We start from the raw sequence: 27,042 nt of genomic DNA on the forward strand, positions 1-27,042 counted from the left end.
CACACTGATGGTGATGAGTGTAGCCACAGCTGCCCTGGGGCACACTGACAGAACTATTAACACCAGTTTTGCCACATGAATTTTGAAATTAATTTTCCCATCACATGAATCAACTGGGAATCTCAAATCCTTCATCTATTATTAAGGGCACATCCCCATGAATGATCAACAGAATAATCGCAAATTATGGAAAAGTTCAACGGAAGGGACAGTAAGGACGGTTTACTAAAGAACTATGTTTGGGGGCTTGTCCGGGATGGACCATAAGTCCATCCAATCTTAGATGTTGTTTAAGCTACTAGCCACTGAACTCAGAACTGACACACAGATACAGAAGAGTGTCATCAGCATAGAGGTGAAATAGAAGTCCACGTTTTGGATCACGCACCTAAAGAAACAACACATTCTCACAGCCGAAGCGGTTAAAACTGACGATGGGTGACAAAGTGTTTGTTTCTAACGCGTTGGAGCTCCCAATGTGTCGGGAGGCGCTGCGCGGTGCCAGAGCGTCGGTTTCCGAAGTCCGTGGGAAAACACGCATTTCACTGACAATTTACCTCTAACCCCTCACCCCCATCCTAAACCCAGTTTCTCATTCTAAACTTCTCGTTAACCATGTTTGAGATGGACGACACAACTAGACAACAAAGTTTTGCATGCGCGAGTGGGTTAAGGTTAGGATGGAGGTGAGGGGAACTTTAAATAGAAAGAGGGTAAAGGTCACAATTCTGTGAAATCTTCGTTTTATTGCTGGCATCGGAAAGTGATGCTGTGGCACAAGCGCGATACCGTGCTGTGCCCCCCGACGCATTGAGGCTCCCAAAGTGACGGAAACAAACGCTTGGTCACCCATCGTCAGTTTTAGCCGCTTCGGGTGTGAGAACGGGTTAAAAGAAAACAAATATTCATTCATCTGCTTAAATGCTTCTTCTTGTAAGGGTCACAGGGAGCTGCTGTCTATCTCAGCAAGTCACCGGGCATCCGTCTTTATCTGTGTCCATCAAAAAGACCTGCATGTTGTCAGACTATACAGAGAAAACCCTTGAGTGCATGGAGAAAATGTTATATCTCTGCACATAAAGGACACAACTGGGATGTGAACTTGTGACCCTCTTGCTGCAAGGCACCAATGCTACCAACTATTCCACCATGCAGCATAAAAAAAGAAAGGAAACTAATAAAGGGCAAACACAATTCAGCCTTGAGCCATCCTCTCAGGGATACAACTGAGAAACATCAACATCTGACATCACACAGTCCAACAGATCCTTCTGCTAGTCAGAAAAGATGAACAGATTATATTAACTGAGGTCAGAGCACATTCCCGCATTGGAAGCCATTAAAAGCTCATTAACCATCACATTAAAAACCTTTCTAGAATCGTTGTTTTGTTACATAACTCCCAATTGAATCTGGAGTTCGGCACAAAATAATGGACAAACTGTAGAGTTTCAGTCATCTCAGCTGTCATTTCCTTTTGACTCAAACCCCTCAGTGCTCTGCTGATTGCCTCCAAATTTCCTACAAGAAGAAATCCACGTTCTCTCAATCCTCTCAAAAGCAAATAAATTCAGAGATTCATCAAAAAGGGTCAGACTGTATGTTACAAAGCATGACTCTATGACTTCTATTTATTTGAAAGGAGGTGGGGAAGTGTGCCTCTGAGTCATAGAAGTGCACAGATCAGTTACCATCCTGCATGTAGACTCAGCAGGAGGTTCACGCCAACGTTAGGGTTAAGATCAATCACCTTTGCACTGAGACAGAACTTCCTTTGAGCTTCAAGCTCAGCGGAAAACTGAAAATCAAGAGAAGTGGCTCCCTCTTTTTGTCTCCCAGCTCGCTTGTATTCATCATCTCTCTTTCTCTCACAAGAGCATCAAGTCAGGAAAGAAAACAATGATTCTCTCAAATCCCCTGGAGAGGAAAATATGTAGCGTGATGAATTGTCCATTCCTGACCTAAAGGCCCTGCTCTATTTGCTATGTCCAAGCAAAACCATAAGTTTCTGACACAAGCCTAATCTACAGGAAATGGGCCAAGGCCACTCATGCTCTGTGCTCTTATCTAAACTGTTGCTTCCTCAGGCAGCACAAGAAAGAAGAAAGAAGACGAAGAACTCTATTAAATAATAATTAAATCACTTTGTTAGTCCAAATAATCATGTAAAGCTCAAGGTTCAATCAATCTGTGAAATGAGAATATTAATTACTTGATATTATAATCCTATGATGGTATTTTAATAAGTAATATAACTTTAAATATTTACACTAGACTGATCACACATAATGCTAAAGTCACATGACACAATTCCTTTTTCTGATCCAATCAGAACCTTCCAGATCTGACGCGGGGCATGGTTTTGTTGGTGCTTGGTAAATCCCCTTTTGTTGTCAAATTCTGATTCGACAGTAAATCAAAACATCCAAATTATAAAACTATGCCCCACGTATTCTTAACTAGAGTTCCAAGCGTTCTAGAGAAGTTATCGGCGCTGCCAATCCGTAACTTTTCTCTTAAAGACGAAAGAACCTAACGACAAGCTGGATTAAATCTGTTGCATGTTCCACCTGCTGCAACAGTTCCTTCAGAATAAAAGCTGAACCATCACGACCCCTTCAGGGTCTCGCTGATGCCAATAAACTGTCGTGACCTGGGAGTAACTCAAGACTGGAAGGGTCGGCAACCGCTGCATATCTACAGGCGTCATTTCCAAGAGGGTCCAAGCTGGACCCCTGACATTCCGGATCTAAACGGGGACTTCCGTTGGGGTACATAGACCGACAGATGGCGTCTCAATGTGCGTGATAATCTCCAAACCAAAGCTTGGAGTGAAACACCCTTTCACTCCCACTCAGAACTAATAGTCTCTCCAGATTTGCTGGTTCTGAACATATTTCACACCTACACCATCCTCAGTCTTACTCCACCTTAGTTCATCATCACATAGTGTTTACAGTTAGTCTTGTTTAACTTGTTTAGAAATAAATCTTCTTGAACTTTAAAACTTGTCTCTCTCTCTTTTGACTCTGGGTTAATACGAAGTGTTATCTAATCCCTGCAATAAAGAGTTCCGATCTTCTGCTTAAAATAATATTCAAAGATCCACCAAATTGATTTCATATTTCCTGTGGAATCTCACATTTATGGGTCATTACTTAAGATGTAACTAACGAATCGTTACACATGTTATGAGAAATAAAAGATCCAAAGAAAAGTGCTTAGAATATGATGGTTTTTCTACTCGTCTGCTGTCATGGCCCCATTGTGTCGCTGAGCTCCTCCCATGTGGGCGACGGTGGCACAGGAGTTAAGTGCTCGCCCCGTAATCGGAAGGTTGCAGGTTCGAGCCCTGCTCAGTCTGTCGCTGTCCTTGTGTCCTTGGGCAAGACACTTAATCCACGTTGCCTGCTGGTGGTGGCCGGAGGGACCGGTGGCGCCAGTGCTCGGCAGCCTCGCCTCTGTCAGTGCGCCCCAGGGCAGCTGTGGCTACATCGTAGCTCGTCACCACCAGTTTGTGAATGTGTGTGTGAATGGGTGAATGACTGATTGTGTTGTAAAGCGCCTTGAGGGATTCCAGGACTCTAGAAGGCGCTATATCAAAATACAGACCATTTACTATAGAAACACATTTTAATCCCAGTCCATCTCATTTGTTCACACCTTGACAGTAAATCTGGGGTCTCCTCCACGCCTGGCTATGGTCAGATTCAAGGAGCCGCAGTTTTCAAAGCACTGGTACAACGGGGGTTCGAACTCTATCCTGATGGTGTTGGGGTCGTCCTCCTGAGCCTGAGTATCATGGCTGGTCACCACCTGGAGAAAAACCCAGGAAAATATAACGCTGACGTGTCGCCTCAGGGCTGTAAATGTCAGTCTGAACGGAGGTAAAAGTTCAGCTCACCTTGCGCGCCTGGTCGGCAGCATGCTTCTTCAGGATGTTGCCGGCTCCGATCATCATCCTGGTTGCCTGGATACGATAGAACGCTCTGCTCTTTTGCTGCTGCATCAGGACCTGATTATGAGGAACATCACTGATTAAACAGGTTTATATGAGAGAAAGGGCTGAAAGGGCTTCTTTAAACTAAAGAGCAGAACACCACATAAAGACTTAGACTTTGTTTCTGGCTCTTGGATCTTCAGATCAATGATGCTTATCAGTCTGTTAGTAATGGTTTCAGAGAAAGTGTAAGGCTGAACAGTAATCTTAATGACCCACCAAATTGAAAATGAACAAACTGGCTGTTGCAGCAGTCGAGATCATTAGATTAAATGTGGCTTGGCTGGGAATGATGTCATTTTTTTAAATGTAAGGGAGGAGACCGTAGCAGCAGAGGCAGCGGAAACGGAGATCTTTGTTTTCCATAAAAATGAGCTTTCGGTGAAAGAATCATGACCATAAAACGTTTGATTCATCAAAGTCTGGTTTAGTTTGCAGGTCAGCATGGATTCTAGCTCAACTCGAAAAGAAAAAGTTATTTTGTGTTTTATGGTTCTGGTGGTAGGAAATGTTTAGTTTTAAATTGTCTTTGTAAGATGAGTTTAGTACCTTAAAACCCTAAATAGACTATTTCTGTCCTTAAAGCTTTCAGTCGGAGCAATAGGACTAGTACCTTCATCAGAAAGCTGCCATGGCCAGTCTGCTGCCCTCTAGGGGAGAATCTACAGGTGGCGAGGGCCAATTGTTTGTCTTAACTTTTTTTAACAAAAATTTAAATAAAAGACAACACATTTCAGATTATTATTATTAATTTTGTTATGATAATAATAATAATAATAATAATAATAATAATAATAATAATTATTATTATTATTATTAATTTTATTATTACTATTATTATTATTATTACTACTACTATTATTATTATTATTGTTGTTGTTTTTAGATTAATTAATGGACAATAAATAGCTAATTAATGATGTAATAGCTACATTTTTGCTTGTGTGTTTCCTATTTAGATAACACTTCTTATGGTTTTTGTAAAGGAAAAAGCAAGAATTTGATATATTTACCTTCCAAACATGACAAAAACAAGCAGAAATGTAGATATTACATCATTAATTAGCTATTTATTGTCCATTAATTAATCTAATAATAATAACAATAACAATTCATGTTCGGAAGGTAAATATATCAAATTCTTGCTTTTTCCTTTACAAAAACCACAAGAAGTGTTACCTAAATAGGAAACACACACATACCTCACACTACCTTAAAACATCATTGATGACAGGTTTTTATCATCTAGTCGACTTTCACCACTCCCTGGACAAATTAAAAGAAACCACAGGGAAATGATGGATTACCGAACGCAACGAGAATGGTCTTAAAGCAGGAAGCTGGTATCTAACTCAGTGAGAGACTGTCTCAGTCCATCACAGGGACACAGAGACACAACCACTCACACGCTCCCTCACACCTAGGGGCATTTTAGAGTCTTCCATCAGCCCGAAAGGCATGTTTTTGGTGTATGGGAGGAAGCTGTAGTGCCATAAGGTCACCCAAGCACTCGTGGGGAGAACGTGCAAACTCCATGGAGAAAGGACAACGAAGCTACCAAATGCAGTCTGATCTAAAACGAGCTTTTTTAGAGCTTAGCCCTAACCTATGGGATCCCTCATCAAACCATACAAAGTTCCATTTGGTGGAACTCTTCCATTTAGGACAAGGAAAGGACTGGGTTTCAAACACAACTTTATTTGTTACTGACGTCCAACAACCCTGGTGTTTTACCTGATAATTCGCCATCTCAATAAGCTGCTCCTTGTCCTTATCTGGATATCTCTGCTTCAGCTCCTTTAGTGTTCTTGCCATATCCCTCCTGGCCTCGTCTTCTTCATCCTTCATTACCCCCTCCCCCATCATCCCCCCGTCTATCCCGCTGTGGCAGTTCAGCGCCATCTGCCCGTCCAGCTCCATCATGTCCATTTTGGTGAAACCGCCCGGACCGAGCGCTCCTCCAATCTCCGCTGCCCCGATCTCTCCGTCGGCACCTCCTTCCGTTTCGATGATGATGCCGTGGCTCTTGTTGGCACGGTAACGCTTCTGGACGTAGTTCCAGAAGAAAAGGCGTCGGTCGGCCACCCAGGCTTGGACCACACAGAAGGGGAAGCAGAGGAATGTGAGCACGGCCTCCCAAACCTACAGGAGGGATAGGACAGAGTTAAAGGTGCTTCCGCCTTGGTTCTGTTCTGAGTCCGAACTCGTCCTCACCTCCACCTCTCCAGGGGAGAAGACACTCAAAATCATGTAGAGCCAGATGTAGGCAAAGACACTCCACGCTGCTGTGACAAAAAACACCCGAAGGTGTTTGATTTTCCTCGTCTCTCCATCGGGAACCACGTAAACGCAGAGGGCGATGATGACGAACATGTTGAAGGCGGCGCTGCCGACGATGGTACTGGGGCCCAGAGAGCCGGCCTGGAAATTGTGACCGCACACCTGCAGAAGGGTCACATCAGTTAACCCCAACCCCACCATCATTCACATGAACTGATTTGGGCTCAGACCACACTTACCTCAATAACGGAGAGCAGGATCTCTGGGGCGCTGGAGCCCAGCGCCATCAGAGTGAGATTAGAGACGGTTTCGTTCCAGATTCGGACCGTGGCCGTGGTGGTCTCACCGTTGGGCTTTCTAATGGTGATCTCCTTCTCCTGGGAAGTTATGACCTGCAGAGGACAGGACCTCATGTCAAACCGGTGTGAGTGAAGGAGCACAAACAAGTGATGACTGATGTACCTCTATGGATGACATGAACCGGTCTGCTATGATGCTCATGCCCAGGAACATGTATACGAGTGCCACAAAGTACACAATAGCCCGCGCCACCTTATCTCCCACTGAGGGGTTCTCAGGGTTCCATACAGGAAGTACGACTCCTGAAATGAAAAAATAAAAGCGTGAACATTATTTATAACATCAAGAGATGACAACATCTAGATTGGGTTGTAACCTTTCTGAGCTCTCTTTTTAAAACCACCCACTAATCTTCTCGCAGTCACTCCATAAGTCAGCCTCTTGTTGCTCGTCAGGCGAGGCAAACCAGATGCGTGGGCGTGCTGCAGTTATTCCGATGGCTTTGTTCATCAGCCTCTAGGGAATCTGATGAGATGCTCCAGGAACTCTCAGTGGAGCCGCTTGTTGCTGAAAGTGCTTTGTAGTGTTTGTTCACTTTGCATCCATCTGATCCGCAACAACACAAATGACTTCTGTAGGCCAGACATCGGGACTTGAACGGAAAATGAGCAGAAAAGCAGCTAAATGTGCACAGAAATCAGAAGGCCCTGCTGTTTCTGATGTGATTAGTCCAACTCAGAAATGAGATTTGGGATCTGAGCAGGATGTCCGTGCCATTTCTGCAGGATTTTCCTGTCCTGCTCATTGATGAAGCTAGCTAGCATCTTAACAGTATTCCATGCATCTGCAACACTTCTCTGTTCACAAATAAAGGCAGTGCAGAACTGCATCTGCTACTGAGGCTGTGAGATGCAAGCAAAAGGAAGAGCTAAGCAGCGGCCATGTTGGATTTGGATGTCAGAGTTGGCAGTGGCGGATTTAGCAATTTGGGGGCCCAAGGCGAACACAGACGTGGGGCCCCCTTACACTAAATTTTCGACAATCTTATATTTAACTGGATTTGTGAAACTGTCCCCTCTTCTGACACGAGTTATTTTCCCTTTTTATTAGACCTCTTCTTTTTTCCTGTCTTTCTCTCCCTTTGAGTGGTTTCAATATTTGCTCTTCTTTCTGCTTCCTGTCAGTGCTCCTGTGCTTTTGTCTTTCTTTTTTTTTTCATTTTCGATTTTGGTCTATGTTTTCCTCGCTTTGAACATTTTCCATTGTCTTTCCTTTTCTGCTTCCTTTTGATGTTTACATAGAAAAACAACGTCACTTTCGGAAGTGAAGATTAACGCTTTTTTAAAGCAAGCTGCTTCTTTCTCTTGTTGGAGCCATTAGGATAACTCCATTTCATGCTTAATGTTTTGACTACCGCTTCGAGTTTGTTACGAAAGCTCCCGCCTCTCTTCTTCTTTTTTTGTGGTCTTGTGGCACTTGGCAAACAAGTATTTGGTGCATTACTGCCACCAACTGGATTGGAGTGGAATGACTGCTAATCACTTCCTGTTTGTGCAATAGGAATAGTCCATTGTGGCATCAACAGAAAGGTGCCAGCAGTCAGGGCTAGGGGGCCCCCCCAACAGAAGGGGGCTCCAGGTGGCTGCCGACCTATGCCTAATGGTAAAACCGACACTGGGAGTTGGTGAGAAACCGAGTTTCAATCAAAGAATGCCTGCTTTGGGAAATTCTAGTGAAAGCTTCAGTTTGCACCGGGGAAACAAATAAAAGGGAATAACTCTTCTGGGAGAAAAACAAATTCAAACGTGAGCCCTTTATATTGGAGTAATACTCAGACTGGGGCTCCTGCAAGCAGGGAGACCATTTCCCTTCAGACTTTTTCATGAGAGAACACCTGCAGCAGGCAGGCCTGTTCTCAGTAACAGAGAGCATCAGCTGCAGGTGTCAGACAGGATCAGCCCCTGGAGGAGGACCCACAGGTAAAAGAGGAGAGGAGATCTCTCCAATGTCAGTGCACTTATTTTAGTCTGAAAACAAGAAAATGTTATATGCAGAATAGCGATGGGTACCGAATTCGGTACTTTTTAAGGTACCGACCAAATTCCATAGTACCGAATGAGCACCGATTCACGTCATTTGAAACGGTGCCTCGTTTCGGTACCCGTCCTTCATAACGAGAACTTGCATAGACAGCTGCGCATGCGCAAGAGCGTTATGTCGGCGGTCGCTGCGAGCCAGTTGTAAACAGAGCAGCATGGTAGAAAGAACGCACGCTAAAGCTTGGGTCCACTTCACTAAATGTGATGGGTAACTGGGTGATGATGAAACCAGCGACAACGATCTAAGTGAGACATCCTCATCTTAATCTGCTCCGGTAGGTAAATAAAATTGTTAAGATAATGTTAGCTTGATATGTTAGCTTCCGTTTCGCTAATGGTGCATTCGCTTTCTCCTCGGAACTCTGAATTTCCGACTAGAAGAACATGAACGCGCTCTAAAGTTTGGCTTCTCTTTACTAAATGCGACAGGTGATTGGGTGAAGATGAAACCAGCGAGAACGATCTAAATGTGAGGCATCATCGTTTTAATCTGCTCCAGCAGCTAAATAAACTGTTTAAGATAACGTTAGCTTGATATGTTAGCTTCCATTGTCACCATTGTTATCAGCTAATGGTGCGTTCGCTTTCTCCTCGGAACTCCGAATTCCCGACTAGAAGAACATGAACGCGCTCTAAAGTTTGGCTACACTTTACTAAATGTGACGGGTGATTGGGTGAAGATGAAACCAGTGACAACGATCTAAGTGTGAGGCATCATCGTTTTAATCTGCTCCAGCAGCTAAATAAACTGTTTAAGATAACGTTAGCTTGATATGTTAGCTTCCATTGCCACCATTGTTATCAGCTAATGGTGCGTTCGCTTTCTCCTCGTAAATTCTAACTTCCCAGTAGGAAAAATCAAATGAAAAAGGACGGCAAAAGGAATGAAGATACACAGTAAATTTAGTTCACAGTAAAGATGTTTGCTTCAGTTTAATTATCAGCTTATAAAACTACAAGGACGATGTTAAAATACAAACAGTTGTATGTTATTTATTGTGATATTTATCAAATATTGTTATAAATTGAGAAAAATATATATTTAATTATAAAAGAGAATTAAAATATTAAACACTCAAAAGTATTGAAAAATGGTACCGTTAAGTACCGGTATCGATTCCTAGGTACCGGCAATTAGTACCGAATCGATTTAAATGTAAAGGTACCCATCCCTAGTGCAGAAACAGCATTACATATCCTTAAAGAGACAGTGTGTCGTTTTTTACCATTCATTTTTGGAAATATCCACCAAAAGGTTGTTTAAAATGAATTAAAGGACACACAGTGGGTGAAAAACATTGGTGGCTTCATAACATAAGCACAAAATCAGGTCTAAAATACAAGGGAGTGGGTTTAAGTCTCTGGGCGAAGCCATGTTAGATGCCATGTTTCCTTCTACGGGAGCCTGTGAGGTTAAAATGCATTTACTGATTCAAAACAAACGGTTACAAAACTTTTGTCATTCTTAAATAATGTTGTTTTACACATTTACTCCTTCACTTGTTGCCAGTGATGATGTTCCGGTTATTTTGATCAAGTTTGCACTCCGCGAGGATTTTTGGCCCTGATGGGCGTTGGTAAGGTCTTACTCCAACACAAAATACCGCCTGTTTGCAATGATTTTGGCGTCTACTGCCCACTATCGCCAGGAAAAACACACTGTCACTTTAAATATGATCAAATGTACTTGTTTTGAGTAAAAGAAATCTGCCACAGAGGTGAGAAAAAGGTGCTTGGAAATCTGAAAACTAGTAAAATTATCCACCTTAATTAGCAAGTTCTAAGAATTTTAACCAAGGAACTTTTTTTACGTCCGTCAGATTTTTTTTTTTTACCGTTAAATTGGATCATATTTAGGAATATTTACTTTATCTGAAGTAGTGCTGTTTTTCATTTTAGACTAAAAATATATTCAGTATCTCAAAATTGAGGATTTTTTACTTTCTGGAAATTCAGTTTTAGCAGGAACCTGGAAGCTGATCTCTGATTAACCAGAGAGAGAGTCTCTTCTGGGCATTGAGATTGTCCTGAGAGCCTGAGCAGGTGTTATGGGACGAAGTCTCTTAGAATAAACTGATGTATTCTAACTGAAAGACACTGCAGGTTAAAGAGGTTCTCTAGCTCCTTATTCCATATTCTTCCGGCTCTTGGAGGGAGCAGACGCTTTTCTTCTCCTCTCCTCCATATCTTATCCTCAAGGCCGTTGTCTGTCTGTGTGTGCTGGGTGCACGGCTGCTGCTGCATTTTTCTGGAAACTGAAATTCACTAAAATGGATCTCGTCAGTTGGTCTCTCAATGCGATTGATAACATTTTTTCAACGATGAGAACGGAAGAAGGGGCTCCCGGATGCCCCTCCGGTACAGACCAGCTGTCTGTGGAGGACTCTGAAGACGTGTGGATATTCGTGGTGTTGGTGTCGGGTTTCCTGCTCATTGGCCTTGGAGGCTACCTGGCTTACCGGAAAATCAACGAGCTGTCGAGGAATATTGGCCGGATCCCGAAGCTCAGAGATGGTTTGCACCGCGCTGTGAATTCACAGACTCACATAATTGTCGAGATGAATCATAAGCTTGGGACTTTGGCGGAGATTCATTCATTGGCACAAAAGATGGATACCATCAAGGAGAGAGTGGGCAAATCAGCACAGACTGGGATAGATTTATGTCCATTATTGGGATTTTGAGAGGTTGAGGACCAACAAACTGTAATACAGAGAGGAAATTATCTCTGCCTGGCCCCAAAACAATTTCTAATTGGAATCTGGCGTCCTTGAGCCTGCAAGGCTCCAACGAAAACTCCCCCCTCAGAAGATATGTGGAATGTGCCGTCGCTATGGCAACTCAACTCTGTCTCCTATCCCAGCCTGGGCGGGACAGCGGGAAGGCCGCTGAAACGGTCCAGGGTCACTGCAACCCTCCAACCCTCAATGCTCCTTCCCCCCTATCCACACTGAGGTGACATGTGCTGCTTCATCGTGGCTTCAGGAACTGGAGTAGGGATAGTTCCAACCCACCACCCCACCTAGGGGACACTTATGTTGTGTTGTCTGAAGTCTGTTGCATATCTGTCTGAGGTTTCTTTTTGCAGAGCAAAGCTGCCCTCCCAGTGGAGGGTAACTCTGAAGTGCCTCTTTTTTTCAGGTAACCCTCTGATCTCTATTAAGGTAGCGCGACTCAGGGTTGCGAATGACCACAGTCACCAATTCTTGTCATGTGTCTTGCCCATGTACAGTGGGGCAAAAAAGTATTTAGTCAGCCACCGATTGTGCAAGTTCTCCCACTTAAAATGATGACAGAGGTCAGTAATTTACATCATAGGTACATTTGAACTGTGAGAGACAGAATGTGAAAAAAAATCCATGAATTCACATGGCAGGATTTTTAAAGAATTTATTTGTAAATCAGGGTGGAAAATAAGGAAAATCTCTGTCTCTCACAGACCTGTAACATTTTCTTTAAGAAGCTTTTCTGTCCTCCACTCGTTACCTGTTTTAATGGCACCTGTTTGAACTCATTATCTGTATAAAAGACACCTGTCCACAGCCTCAAACAGTCAGACTCCAAACTCCACTATGGCTAAGACCAAAGAGCTTTCGAAGGACACCAGGAAAAGAATTGTAGACCTGCACCAGACTGGGAAGAGTGAATCTACAATAGGCAAGCAGCTTGGTGTGAAAAAAATCAACTGTGGGAGCAATTATCAGAAAATGGAAGACATACAAGACCACTGATAATCTCCCTCGATCTGGGGCTCCACGCAATATCTCATCCCATGGGGTCAAAATGATCATGAGAACGGTGAGCAAGAATCCCAGAACCACACGGGGGGGACCTGGTGAATGACCTGCAGAGAGCTGGGACCACAGTAACAAAGGTCACCATCAGTAGCACACTACAACGGCAGGGAATCAAATCCTGCAGTGCCAGACGTGTTCCCCTGCTGAAGCCAGTGCATGTCCAGGTCCGTCTGAAGTTTGCCGGAGAGCACATGGATGATACAGCAGAGGATTGGGAGAATGTCATGTGGTCAGATGAAACCAAAGTAGAACTCTCTGGTATAAACTCAACCCGTCGTGTTTGGAGGAAGAAGAATACGGAGTTGCATCCCAAGAACACCATACCTACTGTGAAGCATGGGGGTGGGAACATCATGCTTTGGGGCTGTTTTTCTGCTAAGGGGACAGGACGACTGATCCGTGTTAAGGACAGAATGAATGGGGCCATGTATCGTGAGATTCTGAGCCAAAACCTCCTTCCATCAGTGAGAGCTTTTAAGATGAAACATGACTGGGTCTTCCAACACGACAATGATCCCAAACACACCACCCGGGCAACAAAGGAGTGGCTCCGTAAGAAGCATTTGAAAGTCCTGGAGTGGCCTAGCCAGTCTCCAGACCTCAACCCCATAGAAAATCTGTGGACGGAGTTGAAAGTCCGTGTTGCTCGGCGACAGCCCCAAAACATCACTGCTCTCGAGAAGATCTGCATGGAGGAATGGGCCAAAATACCAGCTACTGTGTGTGCAAACCTGGTAAAGACCTATAGTAATCGTTTGACCTCTGTTATTGCCAACAAAGGTTATATTACAAAGTAATGAGTTGAATTTTTGTTATTGACCAAATACTTATTTTCCACCCTGATTTACAAATAAATTCTTTAAAACTCCTCCCATGTGAATTCATGTATTTTTTTTCACATTCTGTCTCTCACAGTTGAAGTGTACCTATGATGAAAATTACTGACCTCTGTCATCATTTTTAGTGGGAGAAGTTGCACAATCGGTGGCTGACTAAATACTTTTTGCCCCACTGTATGTCTGATCTCTGAATTGTGTGTACTGGAACCCTAATTTCACTCTGGGATTAATATTGTGTCTTTGATTGTTTGATTGATTGATTCAGCCTGTAGATTTTTCTCTCATACAACTGACAATTCACAACCTTCAAGTTCAAACAATAAAACAACAGTTGCAAAGCTAATTTAACTGAAATTTGGACTTTAATCACATAAAAATGGCATTACTATTCAACAGCAACATTAACTGGATCCACAATTTGTGCAGGAAAGCCAAGAGTGACACTAAATGTGTGACTTGATCGTCCAACCCACCGTCTTGACAAGGATCTCCGCTTGCTGAACAGTTCTCTGAAGAACTCGCCTGGGCTGACGGAGAACAGGACAACAGAAGGAGGAAGGAGAGGAGGATGAAGAGGGGGGAAGAGGAGGAGAACGATGAAGGCTCAGGCATGAGTGATGAAGCCATTTCAAATGATGCAGCTTGGCCTTTGATGAGTTCTACTGGATCGGCTCAGTCGGCTGAACCTGCAGGTGGACACAGAGAGGAGAGGTTCAGGAACATTGATGCTTTTGTCACGCTCTTACTAGAAAAAACCCCAGTTAATAAAAGCAACTCTCCTGGAAAGAATGAAGGAGGAATGGGATTTGAGACACACTCAAGGACACGAGGTTAAAATAAAGCAATGAAGTCAATAAAGCGGGTCATAGCATGGAAGAAACCAAGAGAACGATTCTTTAGAGTTGCAGTAAATGATGTCAGACCTGCACTGAACTACTGTGACAAAGTCACAAATTACAGCCTAATGCTGGAGGTCGTCTGGAGCAACCATCACCCCGGGCTTTCACTGTAATTAATAGAGACATTTTTATTAAACTGGGTGAAAAGACCATCAGAAATAACATAAATAAACCAGTATTTTCTTTTTATTTAGATTCATAGGAGCTGGACCTTCTTATTACAGCCTCAGTCTTCTGCTGGGGGACTTCGATGCTCACGTGGGCAACGACAGTGAGAGGTGTGGTGGAGGAACGGCCCCCCTGATCTGAATCTGAGCGGCGTTTTGTTACTGGACTCATAATGAACACCATGTTCACATATAAAGGTGTCCAAATGTGCTCTTGGCACCAGGATTGCTCAGGCCGCAGCCTGATGGACGACTTTTTTGTCGTCTCGTCTCATCTGCGGCTGCATGTCTTGGACACTTGGGTGAAGAGAAGGGCGGAGCTGTCAGCTGACCACTACGTGGTGGTGAGATGGCTTCGATGGTGGGGAGGAAGCCGGTCAGACCTGGCAGGCCCTAACAAATTGTGAGGGTCTGTTGGGAACGTCTGGTGGAGTCTCCTGTTAGAGGGAAGCATTGAGTCCGAGTGGGCCAACCAGAGCTGCAGCCACAGGGTTGTCGGTGCCTGTCATGGTGGCAACCCACGAACCCGCTGGTGGACACTAACAGTTAGGGATGCTTTTAAGCTGAAGAAAGAGTCCTATGGGGCTCCAGAGTCAGACGATGGGTACCTGCAGGTCAAGTGGATTGCGGCATGCCAAGGCAAAAACCCAGGCGTGGGAGGAGTTCGAGGAGATTCTGGTCAACCATCCGGCATCTCAGGAGGGGAAATCAGTGCTCCAGTCAGGACGGTGTGCTGCTGACCTCTACTTAGGACGTTGTGGATCAGTGGGCAGAGTACTTTGAAGACCTCCTCAATCTCACTGGCACGTCTTTCTGTGGGATTGGGTTCTCCAATCTCTAGTGCTGAGGTCACTGAAGGGGTCAAAAAGCTCCCTGGTGGCAGAGCCCAGGGGTGGATGAGATCCGCCCAGAGTGTCTTAAGGCTCTGGATGTTGTAGGGCTGTGTTGGCTGACTGCCATATCGCATGGACATCCGGGGCAGTGGCCAGTTTCACTGAAATGGCAGACCGGGGTGGTGGTTCTCCTATTTAAAAAGGGGGACCGCAGGGTGTGTTCCAACTACAGGGGGATCACACTCCTGAGCCTCCCCGGTAAGGTCTATTAAGAGGTTCTGGAGAGGAGGTTCCGATAGATTGCTGAACCTCAAATTCAGGAGGAACAATGTGGTTTTTGTCCTGGTCATGGAACGCTGGACCAGCTCTATACCTGAGATCTGACAGAGATCCTCATCTGTGCCCCAGACAAGCTGGTTCCCAAAGTCAGAGACTTTCTTGGTCAGCTTGCTTCTCACACCAAACCTTCTGTCAGGAATCTTGGCGTGACCTTTGACCCAGCTCTCACCCTGGATTCTCATGTCAGTTCTCTTGTTCGCTCTTCCTTCTTCCATCTCAGGAACGTTGCTAAGCTGAGTCCCATTCTGTCTCGCTCTGAACTTGAGACAGTTCTCCACACCTTCATCTCCTCACGCTTAGACTACTGTAACTCTCTTTTCACGTGTCTGAGCAAAACCTCCCTGAACCGTCTACAGGTGGTTCAGAATGCCTGTGCTCGGCTTCTGACCAAGTCCTCCAAACACACCCACATCACCCCGCTTCTCCTCCAGCTTCACTGGCTGCCAGTCAACTTCAGGGTTCATTTCAAGATCCTGGTTCTGGTCTATAGGGCCTTACATGGACAAGCACCATCTTACATTGGTGATCTTCTTAGTCCCTACACCCCCAGCAGGTCCCTGAGGTCCAGTGATCAAAGCAGGATATGGAGTCTTGGAGTTGTTAGTAGTTTTGATATTCAGACATCTTGCCTCTGATAGGCTAACAGCAACATGACTCTACCACTGACTTGCAACATTGATGGTGTATCTCCACAAATAACACAAGTCTGGAGGAGTTCTACAATGTGGTGGAGATGCTAACGCTAATGGTTAGCTTTTACTAGCCAAGACGTTCTCTGCGGTTTCCTGGACGCTAAACCAACAACAGCCTTCCCCGTCGTGAGTCAAAATGGGTGAGTCCATGAATGTTACTTTACCGTGTGTTCGGCTTTTCTAATCCAAGCACACCCCTGTCTGTTTCCTATCAGAAGCTAATGCAGGAAGCAGGCGTAGGAGACTATCTCCACATTGAGCCTGCATGAAAAACTCAGAGACTGATCGTTTTTCAAACAGAACATTGGACCAAGAATGACTTTTCATTCACTTCCTGTCTTTCTTCCTGATCTCAACAGTAGACCGTGAGCTGAGACAAGAGGGAGGCTATCGAGGGTGGTCCAAACAGACATGTCAAGAATAAAAGGAGAAAGTTGTCTTTTAGCAAATGAAGCAGAACCTGATAAATGCATCATCCTTCAGCCAGGAAACCATCTTGTCATTGGGTTATATGTTTAGTACTTTTCCTGAGTAGTAGCGTATCATCAGCTACCAGTGTGAGGTTGTGTGTTTGCGGTATGTTGTTGTTTATGGTCGACCCCTTCACTCAGATATATAGAAAACTTGTTTTTGTCTGGATAAAAAGAACCACCGCCTGAGAAAGTAAACAGAACTCTCTCAGATGTGTTTTGGTGGGACTGAGCACATTTTTAAAGGGGAGGTCAAAGCTAACCCACATCTTAACAGTGAGAGCACAGAGAGAAAGTTTCAAAGGAGTTTTCAAATTGATCTTTCAATATTTCAACCTTTCCCCGGTGGAGATAACAGCCTTGGATGTCTCACGTGTGGGTTTTCACACTTGGGTGACTGATGTGTTCTGTGTGCAGGCAGCTGTGAACACTTTAGAGGCTTTGGAGAAGAACTAACGCAACAACGTTAGCACGTAATAAACATCAAACTCACCACGCAACCATGAAATACACTTTTCCAAAGGTTTCGTCTGTTTTTGTGGTGCTGAAATAGCTGATTTTGTTTTGTCACACACACACACACACAAGTCCCTTAGTCATCTGTCATGACATTAGCATCGAGCTGCTGACCCATGTCCTCGTCTGCTTTCCAAGGGTCTCATTGCTCAGACAACCTGTCACTTCAGCATTGGAGTCAGTTCTCTCCTCACTCATCACTCCTCTTCATCACCCCCACCCCCCACCCCCCCACCCTACCCCCACCACACCACCCCAAAGCTCATCTGTTTCCTCCTCCTCAGTCCTTCCAGTTTCTCCATTTACATGCTCCTATGCCTTACAAGCACACTCCAAACCCACCCTCTCAGGCCAAATCAATAATTTTTAAACAGCATTCATTTATGAGAAACAATGTGTATTTAATAGTAAACAAGTTAAAGGGGCATTATGGAAGTTTGACAGCCAAAACATGTATAGAAATAATAAATGTCTTCTTCATACGTTCTCCTGCAATGCCCTGGTCCTGTAGAATGAGCCCTGGCATTTTTACTGTGATTGCCTGTTTTTCTGTAAAATCACAGAAAAAGAGAGATGCTCGGGTCGAGCAGGCTGCTTCATGCGCGTTCACGCTCAGGCATCGCCCTCCGAACCGTTCTTTGAATGTTGTTTCAGCTGTCATCAAGGATATAAATGTTACAGATACAGAAGATGTCACTGGAGCTATAGCTCACCTAGTAACACCTGGGGCTGTTGTGTAGGAGACCTGGGTTCGATTCTGGATGTGAATATAGTTGTTTTAGAGTTTCTATTTTACATTAATGGTATATTTTTTTACAGTAAGATGCCCAAATTTTTATTTGAGACTCGCCGAACGGCATTGAATTCACAGATAAAAAGGTGTGGGTTCAACTTTCATTTTGGAACAATTTTTCAAGCAAGGGAAGGGAATGATCTGAGCATGCAGGAGGACTGACCCATCATAAACCTTTGTCGGCTGTGCTGAAGAGAAAGGTACAGAACCACATTATTTAATTAATTAGCTGTGCGTTCTCCTGTCCTCTGTCCTCCAGGCCACACACACACACACACACACACACACAAGGGACTGTCTCAGTTGTTATTTTCGTTAAGGAGTGTGCACGTACAGCATGCGCGCCTCGTGCATGAGCCTACTATTGAAGCTGCCGTTACAGTTTTGGCCTGAGGGGGCGATCACAAGCATAAAAATCCAAAACTCCGTAAAGTCCCTTTAAATGAATAAATAAAGAAAAGAAATAAAAGAAAGATGATATCCAACCAAAAAGAGTGGTTAAGACAGAATAAACAGATTATTGTACTGTAAAGCTCCATCTGATTGTCCGTCTCATCCTTCAGAGCTTATGCTATCTCTTCTTTGAGCTGAGGCTTTAGTTTTGGCGGCTCACTTAAGTAGAGCGTTTTAACCATTTACAAGCATGCATGAAAGAAAGATGCCTCGTTATAAATGTAAGTGAAAAGTTAAGCAGATTAGAGGTTGTTCTGATGTCGTACCGGAAGCCAATTAGAGAAAACTCTTATTTTTGTGGAGATGTTTGAGGACTGAAAGCTCAAGCCAATGAGGAAGTTGTAAAAACTGCAGTTCTGTGTATCTTGGAAGTTAATCAGAGTCAAAAGCCACACTGAAGTCTTAGATATGAAATAAAGGTGGAACAGGAGGCGCCACTTCCTTCTGGTGTTGAAAAATGAAGCTACAACATACAGTTTAAAGGAGCAGCCATGATTTATTTCAGGAGCCACTCGTGATGTGGGACTGAAGGTTCAGCAAACTCATCATGTTGTTTAAGAGCTACAGATTTACAAATGCAGATGTTAGATGATAGACGGAACTTAAAAATTGTACTGTAGCCAGCCACTAGGGGGCACCTGGTACATTTTAGTTTCAATGATAAGTTCAATATGTCGGTAAAGACGTAAGAAAATATTAATACACTGAAATATTGAGATACTTCGTGTTATGAAACGGAATCAACGTTTTAAAACAGTGTACTGTGATAAGTATCATATTATCTCCCCTGTATTGCGATAAGTATCGTGTCATCTCCCCGTATTGTGATAAGTATCATATTGTCTCCCCTGTATTGTGATAAGTATTGTGTCATCTCCCCTGTATTGTGATAAGTATCGTATCGTCTCCCCTGTATTGTGATAAGTATTGTCATCTCCCCTGTATTGTGATAAGTATCGTATCGTCTCCCCTGTATTGTGATAAGTATTGTGTCATCTCCCCTGTATTGTGATAAGTATCGTATCGTCTCCCCTGTATTGTGATAAGTATTGTGTCATCTCCCCTGTATTGTGATAAGTATGGTATCGTCACCCCTGTATTGTGGTAAGTATTGTGTCATCTCCCCTGTATTGTGATAAGTATCGTATCGTCTCCCTTGTATTGTGATAAGTATCGTATCGTCTCCCCTGTATTGTGATAAGTATTGTGTCATCTCCCCTGTATTGTGATAAGTATCGTATCGTCTCCCCTGTATTGTGATAAGTATCATGTCATCTCCCCTGTATTGTGATAAGTATTGCGTCGTCTCCCCTGTATTGTGATAAGTATTGTATCGTCTCCCTTGTATTGTGATAAGTATTGTGTCATCTCCCCTGTATTGTGATAAGTATCGTATCGTCTCCCTTGTATTGTGATAAGTATCATGTCTAGAGCTGAAACGATTCCTCGAGTACCTCGAATAATTCGAGTACAAAAAATCCTCGAGTCACATTCTCTGCCTCGAGGATTCGTTTAATTCATATTTAATTAATTCATGGCTTTGCAATCGCCCGGGGTCATGTTTCACCCGGACCGAAATAAGTGACGCACATGCCCACTGGACTGAATGCACACGCGAGTAGCGAATATAACTTAACTTTCTCTTAAGCCATGGCGGATAACTTGAACCCCGGTGGAGTGCGAAAAAGACAGAAAATGTCAAAGTTGTGGAACCATTTTTCACGTCGTAAGGTGGAAAACGTAGTCCAGTATAATTATAAATACTGTAAAATGGATTTAGCCTAGCACAACACCACATCCTCCGTGCTGCAGCACCTGTAAATGTCACTTCTGCAAGCGGACTCGGAGCCTCTACAAGATAATGCTTTTTAGTCTGTTTTTCTATATATTCTGCGGACTCTGCGACTTTTTCGTTTGTAGCACTCAGTTTCAGCTCACACCGTACATCTGGTAGCAACACATCGGACTTAAAATGTGCTAAAAATAGCAGTTTTTACACAACACGTCGGACTTTTTATTGTGTTATTGATGTCTGTTGTCCCTCGGGGTTTCTGCAGGAGGACACGGGTATTTATGAGTGGCGGAGGAAAACGAAAGAAAGTAAATAAATGTTTTGTGATCAGTATAATTTGACAAAACCACAGCAAACATGCTTTTGGCAATCCTTGTTAGTGTGAGAAAAAAAGTGTGGAAATTAAAACGGACGTCCGTTAATAGGGAAACAGCCGGCGAGCTGTTTGCGCCGTGAGCGGTTCTGGTTCTGTTTGGGCCACAGCCGCTCGCAGCGTTATCCTCCTAGTTTTTGTCTGACTTGCAGGCTAGCAGATTCTCGCACGAGGGGAAAATTGGCTCAGGTTTACTTATTTTTTGCACAGGCATTTGTTTACTGTGAAGTAAAGTTGAAGTGCTGAAGTTATGCAAACTAATTTTGAATAAAACTTGAATAACTGGCAATTGCTTGCTCATTTTAAGAGGTCTTTCATAATTATAACATGCTATTTGATATCAAATCACTTTTATTGTCACGTCACATGTGCAGGTACAATGGTACAGTACATGCGAGTGAAATTCTTGTGTGCGAGCTTCACAGCAATAGAGTTGTGCAAAAATACAGTAATGTAAAAACAAGTAAAATATAAAAATGGCTAATCTAAGTATACAAATGAATAAAGTAAACAATAAGATAAGAGATATAAAATGTACAGAGGTTGGTATGTGCAAAACAGTGGCATTAATGTACAGTATGGAGCGTGTAATGTTGGAACTTGGTGGAGCTCGCGACGAGGCAGCCATACTCGGCGCCATCTTGGCTCATCAATATATGATATAAAGGTTTACAAACACAAAAGGGTAATTTATTAGAGTACTCGATTAATCGAAAAAAAGATTCGATAGAGTACTCGATTACAAAAATATTCGATAGCTGCAGCCCTAATCATGTCATCTCCCCTGTATTGTGATAAGTATTGCATCGTCTCCCCTGTATTGTGATAAGTAAAGTATCATCTCCCCTGTATTGTGATAAGTATGGTATCGTCACCCCTGTATTGTGATAAGTATTGTGTCATCTCCCCTGTATTGTGATAAGTATTGCATCGTCTCCCCTGTATTGTGATAAGTATAGTATCATCTCCCCTGTATTGTGATAAGTACGGTATTGTCTCCCTTGTATTGTGATAAGTATCATGTCATCTCCCCTGTATTGTGATAAGTATTGCATCGTCTCCCCTGTATTGTGATAAGTATTGTATCGTCTCCCCTGTATTGTGATAAGTATTGCATTGTCTCCCCTGTATTGTGATAAGTTTGGTATCGTCACCCCTGTATTGTGATAAGTATTGTGTCATCTCCCCTGTATTGTGATAAGTATCGTATCGTCTCCCTTGTATTGTGATAAGTATCATGTCATCTCCCCTGTATTGTGATAAGTATTGCATCGTCTCCCCTGTATTGTGATAAGTATAGTATCATCTCACCTGTATTGTGATAAGTATTGCATCGTCTCCCCTGTATTGTGATAAGTATTGCATCGTCTCCCCTGTATTGTGATAAGTATTGCATCGTCTCCCCTGTATTGTGATAAGTATAGTATCATCTCCCCTGTATTGTGATAAGTATTGCATCGTCTCCCCTGTATGGTGATAAGTATAGTATCATCTCCCCTGTATTGTGATAAGTATTGCATCGTCTCCCCTGTATTGTGATAAGTATTGTGTCATCTCCCCTGTATTGTGATAAGTATCGTATCGTCTCCCTTGTATTGTGATAAGTATCATGTCATCTCCCCTGTATTGTGATAAGTATTGCATCGTCTCCCCTGTATTGAGATAAGTATTGCATCGTCTCCCCTGTATTGAGATAAGTATTGCATCGTCTCCCCTGTATTGTGATAAGTATTGTATCGTCTCCCCTGTATTGTGATAAGTATTGCATCGTCTCCCCTGTATTGTGATAAGTATCATGTCATCTCCCCTGTATTGTGATAAGTATTGCATCGTCTCCCCTGTATTGAGATAAGTATTGCATCGTCTCCCCTGTATTGAGATAAGTATTGCATTGTCTCCCCGTATTGTGATGAGTATTGTATCGTCTCCCCTGTATTGTGATAAGTATTGCATCGTCTCCCCTGTATTGTGATAAGTATTGCATCGTCTCCCCGTATTGTGATAAGTATTGCATCGTCTCCCCTGTATGGTGATAAGTATTGCGTCGTCTCCCCTGTATTGAGATAAGTATTGCATCGTCTCCCCTGTATTGAGATAAGTATTGCATCGTCTCCCCTGTATTGTGATAAGTATTGTATCGTCTCCCCTGTATTGTGATAAGTATTGTGCCATCTCCCCTGTATTGTGATAAGTATCGTATCGTCTCCCCTGTATTGTGATAAGTATCATGTCATCTCCCCTGTATTGTGATAAGTATTGCGTCGTCTCCCCTGTATTGTGATAAGTATTGTATCGTCTCCCTTGTATTGTGATAAGTATTGTGTCATCTCCCCTGTATTGTGATAAGTATCGTATCGTCTCCCTTGTATTGTGATAAGTATCATGTCTAGAGCTGAAACGATTCCTCGAGTACCTCGAATAATTCGAGTACAAAAAATCCTCGAGTCACATTCTCTGCCTCGAGGATTCGTTTAATTCATATTTAATTAATTCATGGCTTTGCAATCGCCCGGGGTCATGTTTCACCCGGACCGAAATAAGTGACGCACATGCCCACTGGACTGAATGCACACGCGAGTAGCGAATATAACTTAACTTTCTCTTAAGCCATGGCGGATAACTTGAACCCCGGTGGAGTGCGAAAAAGACAGAAAATGTCAAAGTTGTGGAACCATTTTTCACGTCGTAAGGTGGAAAACGTAGTCCAGTATAATTATAAATACTGTAAAATGGATTTAGCCTAGCACAACACCACATCCTCCGTGCTGCAGCACCTGTAAATGTCACTTCTGCAAGCGGACTCGGAGCCTCTACAAGATAATGCTTTTTAGTCTGTTTTTCTATATATTCTGCGGACTCTGCGACTTTTTCGTTTGTAGCACTCAGTTTCAGCTCACACCGTACATCTGGTAGCAACACATCGGACTTAAAATGTGCTAAAAATAGCAGTTTTTACACAACACGTCGGACTTTTTATTGTGTTATTGATGTCTGTTGTCCCTCGGGGTTTCTGCAGGAGGACACGGGTATTTATGAGTGGCGGAGGAAAACGAAAGAAAGTAAATAAATGTTTTGTGATCAGTATAATTTGACAAAACCACAGCAAACATGCTTTTGGCAATCCTTGTTAGTGTGAGAAAAAAAGTGTGGAAATTAAAACGGACGTCCGTTAATAGGGAAACAGCCGGCGAGCTGTTTGCGCCGTGAGCGGTTCTGGTTCTGTTTGGGCCGCAGCCGCTCGCAGCGTTATCCTCCTAGTTTTTGTCTGACTTGCAGGCTAGCAGATTCTCGCACGAGGGGAAAATTGGCTCAGGTTTACTTATTTTTTGCACAGGCATTTGTTTACTGTGAAGTAAAGTTGAAGTGCTGAAGTTATGCAAACTAATTTTGAATAAAACTTGAATAACTGGCAATTGCTTGCTCATTTTAAGAGGTCTTTCATAATTATAACATGCTATTTGATATCAAATCACTTTTATTGTCACGTCACATGTGCAGGTACAATGGTACAGTACATGCGAGTGAAATTCTTGTGTGCGAGCTTCACAGCAATAGAGTTGTGCAAAAATACAGTAATGTAAAAACAAGTAAAATATAAAAATGGCTAATCTAAGTATACAAATGAATAAAGTAAACAATAAGATAAGAGATATAAAATGTACAGAGGTTGGTATGTGCAAAACAGTGGCATTAATGTACAGTATGGAGCGTGTAATGTTGGAACTTGGTGGAGCTCGCGACGAGGCAGCCATACTCGGCGCCATCTTGGCTCATCAATATATGATATAAAGGTTTACAAACACAAAAGGGTAATTTATTAGAGTACTCGATTAATCGAAAAAAAGATTCGATAGAGTACTCGATTACAAAAATATTCGATAGCTGCAGCCCTAATCATGTCATCTCCCCTGTATTGTGATAAGTATTGCATCGTCTCCCCTGTATTGTGATAAGTAAAGTATCATCTCCCCTGTATTGTGATAAGTATGGTATCGTCACCCCTGTATTGTGATAAGTATTGTGTCATCTCCCCTGTATTGTGATAAGTATTGCATCGTCTCCCCTGTATTGTGATAAGTATAGTATCATCTCCCCTGTATTGTGATAAGTACGGTATTGTCTCCCTTGTATTGTGATAAGTATCATGTCATCTCCCCTGTATTGTGATAAGTATTGCATCGTCTCCCCTGTATTGTGATAAGTATTGTATCGTCTCCCCTGTATTGTGATAAGTATTGCATTGTCTCCCCTGTATTGTGATAAGTTTGGTATCGTCACCCCTGTATTGTGATAAGTATTGTGTCATCTCCCCTGTATTGTGATAAGTATCGTATCGTCTCCCTTGTATTGTGATAAGTATCATGTCATCTCCCCTGTATTGTGATAAGTATTGCATCGTCTCCCCTGTATTGTGATAAGTATAGTATCATCTCACCTGTATTGTGATAAGTATTGCATCGTCTCCCCTGTATTGTGATAAGTATTGCATCGTCTCCCCTGTATTGTGATAAGTATTGCATCGTCTCCCCTGTATTGTGATAAGTATAGTATCATCTCCCCTGTATTGTGATAAGTATTGCATCGTCTCCCCTGTATGGTGATAAGTATAGTATCATCTCCCCTGTATTGTGATAAGTATTGCATCGTCTCCCCTGTATTGTGATAAGTATTGTGTCATCTCCCCTGTATTGTGATAAGTATCGTATCGTCTCCCTTGTATTGTGATAAGTATCATGTCATCTCCCCTGTATTGTGATAAGTATTGCATCGTCTCCCCTGTATTGAGATAAGTATTGCATCGTCTCCCCTGTATTGAGATAAGTATTGCATCGTCTCCCCTGTATTGTGATAAGTATTGTATCGTCTCCCCTGTATTGTGATAAGTATTGCATCGTCTCCCCTGTATTGTGATAAGTATCATGTCATCTCCCCTGTATTGTGATAAGTATTGCATCGTCTCCCCTGTATTGAGATAAGTATTGCATCGTCTCCCCTGTATTGAGATAAGTATTGCATTGTCTCCCCGTATTGTGATAAGTATTGTATCGTCTCCCCTGTATTGTGATAAGTATTGCATCGTCTCCCCTGTATTGTGATAAGTATTGCATCGTCTCCCCGTATTGTCATAAGTATTGCATCGTCTCCCCTGTATGGTGATAAGTATAGTATCATCTCCCCTGTATTGTGATAAGTATTGCATCGTCTCCCCTGTATTGTGATAAGTATTGTGTCATCTCCCCTGTATTGTGATAAGTATCGTATCGTCTCCCTTGTATTGTGATAAGTATCATGTCATCTCCCCTGTATTGTGATAAGTATTGCATCGTCTCCCCTGTATTGAGATAAGTATTGCACCGTCTCCCCTGTATTGAGATAAGTATTGCATCGTCTCCCCTGTATTGTGATAAGTATTGTATCGTCTCCCCTGTATTGTGATAAGTATTGCATCGTCTCCCCTGTATTGAGATAAGTATTGCATCGTCTCCCCTGTATTGAGATAAGTATTGCATCGTCTCCCCTGTATTGTGATAAGTATTGTATCGTCTCCCCTGTATTGTGATAAGTATTGTGTCATCTCCCCTGTATTGTGATAAGTATCGTATCGTCTCCCTTGTATTGTGATAAGTATCATGTCATCCCCCCTGTATTGTGATAAGTATTGCATCGTCTCCCCTGTATTGAGATAAGTATTGCATCGTCTCCCCTGTATTGAGATAAGTATTGCATCGTCTCCCCGTATTGTGATAAGTATTGTATCGTCTCCCCTGTATTGTGATAAGTATTGCATCGTCTCCCCTGTATTGTGATAAGTATTGCATCGTCTCCCCGTATTGTGATAAGTATTGTATCGTCTCCCCTGTATTGTGATAAGTATCATGTCATCTCCCCTGTATTGTGATAAGTATTGCATCGTCTCCCCTGTATTGAGATAAGTATTGCATCGTCTCCCCTGTATTGAGATAAGTATAGTATCATCTCCCCTGTATTGTGATAAGTATAGTATCATCTCCCCTGTATTGTGATAAGTATTGCATCGTCTCCCCGTATTGTGATAAGTATTGTATCGTCTCCCCTGTATTGTGACAAGTATTGCATCGTCTCCCCGTATTGTGATAAGTATTGTATTGTCTCCCCTGTATTGTGATAAGTATTGCATCGTCTCCCCTGTATTGTGATAAGTATTGCATCGTCTCCCCGTATTGTGATAAGTATTGTATCGTCTCCCCTGTATTGAGATAAGTATTGCATCGTCTCCCCGTATTGTGATAAGTATTGTATTGTCTCCCCTGTATTGTGATAAGTATTGCATCGTCTCCCCTGTATTGTGATAAGTATTGCATCGTCTCCCCTGTATTGTGATAAGTATTGCATCGTCTCCCCTGTATTGTGATAAGTATTG

General features: G+C 42.9%; 1 protein-coding gene across 4 annotated transcripts in view; it reads right to left on the reverse strand.

The window, feature by feature from the left end:
* The window catches only part of slc8a4b (solute carrier family 8 member 4b), a 204,332-nt gene that overhangs the window by 90,996 nt on the left and 86,294 nt on the right, over positions 1 to 27,042 (reverse strand). For all 4 annotated transcript variants that reach the window (XM_015946551.3, XM_015946547.3, XM_015946548.3 and 1 more), the window contains 7 exons: positions 13,789 to 14,001; positions 6,743 to 6,882; positions 6,520 to 6,672; positions 6,215 to 6,442; positions 5,735 to 6,142; positions 3,905 to 4,015; positions 3,664 to 3,816 (listed from right to left, as the gene is read on the reverse strand). In XM_015946551.3, coding sequence (XP_015802037.1) covers positions 3,664 to 3,816; positions 3,905 to 4,015; positions 5,735 to 6,142; positions 6,215 to 6,442; positions 6,520 to 6,672; positions 6,743 to 6,882; positions 13,789 to 13,942 — 1,347 coding nt within the window. In that variant the 5' untranslated portion in view covers positions 13,943 to 14,001. The remainder of the gene's footprint in view (positions 1 to 3,663; positions 3,817 to 3,904; positions 4,016 to 5,734; positions 6,143 to 6,214; positions 6,443 to 6,519; positions 6,673 to 6,742; positions 6,883 to 13,788; positions 14,002 to 27,042) is intronic.

This window comes from Nothobranchius furzeri, chromosome 14 (assembly GCF_043380555.1).
Source record: "Nothobranchius furzeri strain GRZ-AD chromosome 14, NfurGRZ-RIMD1, whole genome shotgun sequence".
NCBI classification, from domain to species: domain Eukaryota; kingdom Metazoa; phylum Chordata; class Actinopteri; order Cyprinodontiformes; family Nothobranchiidae; genus Nothobranchius; species Nothobranchius furzeri.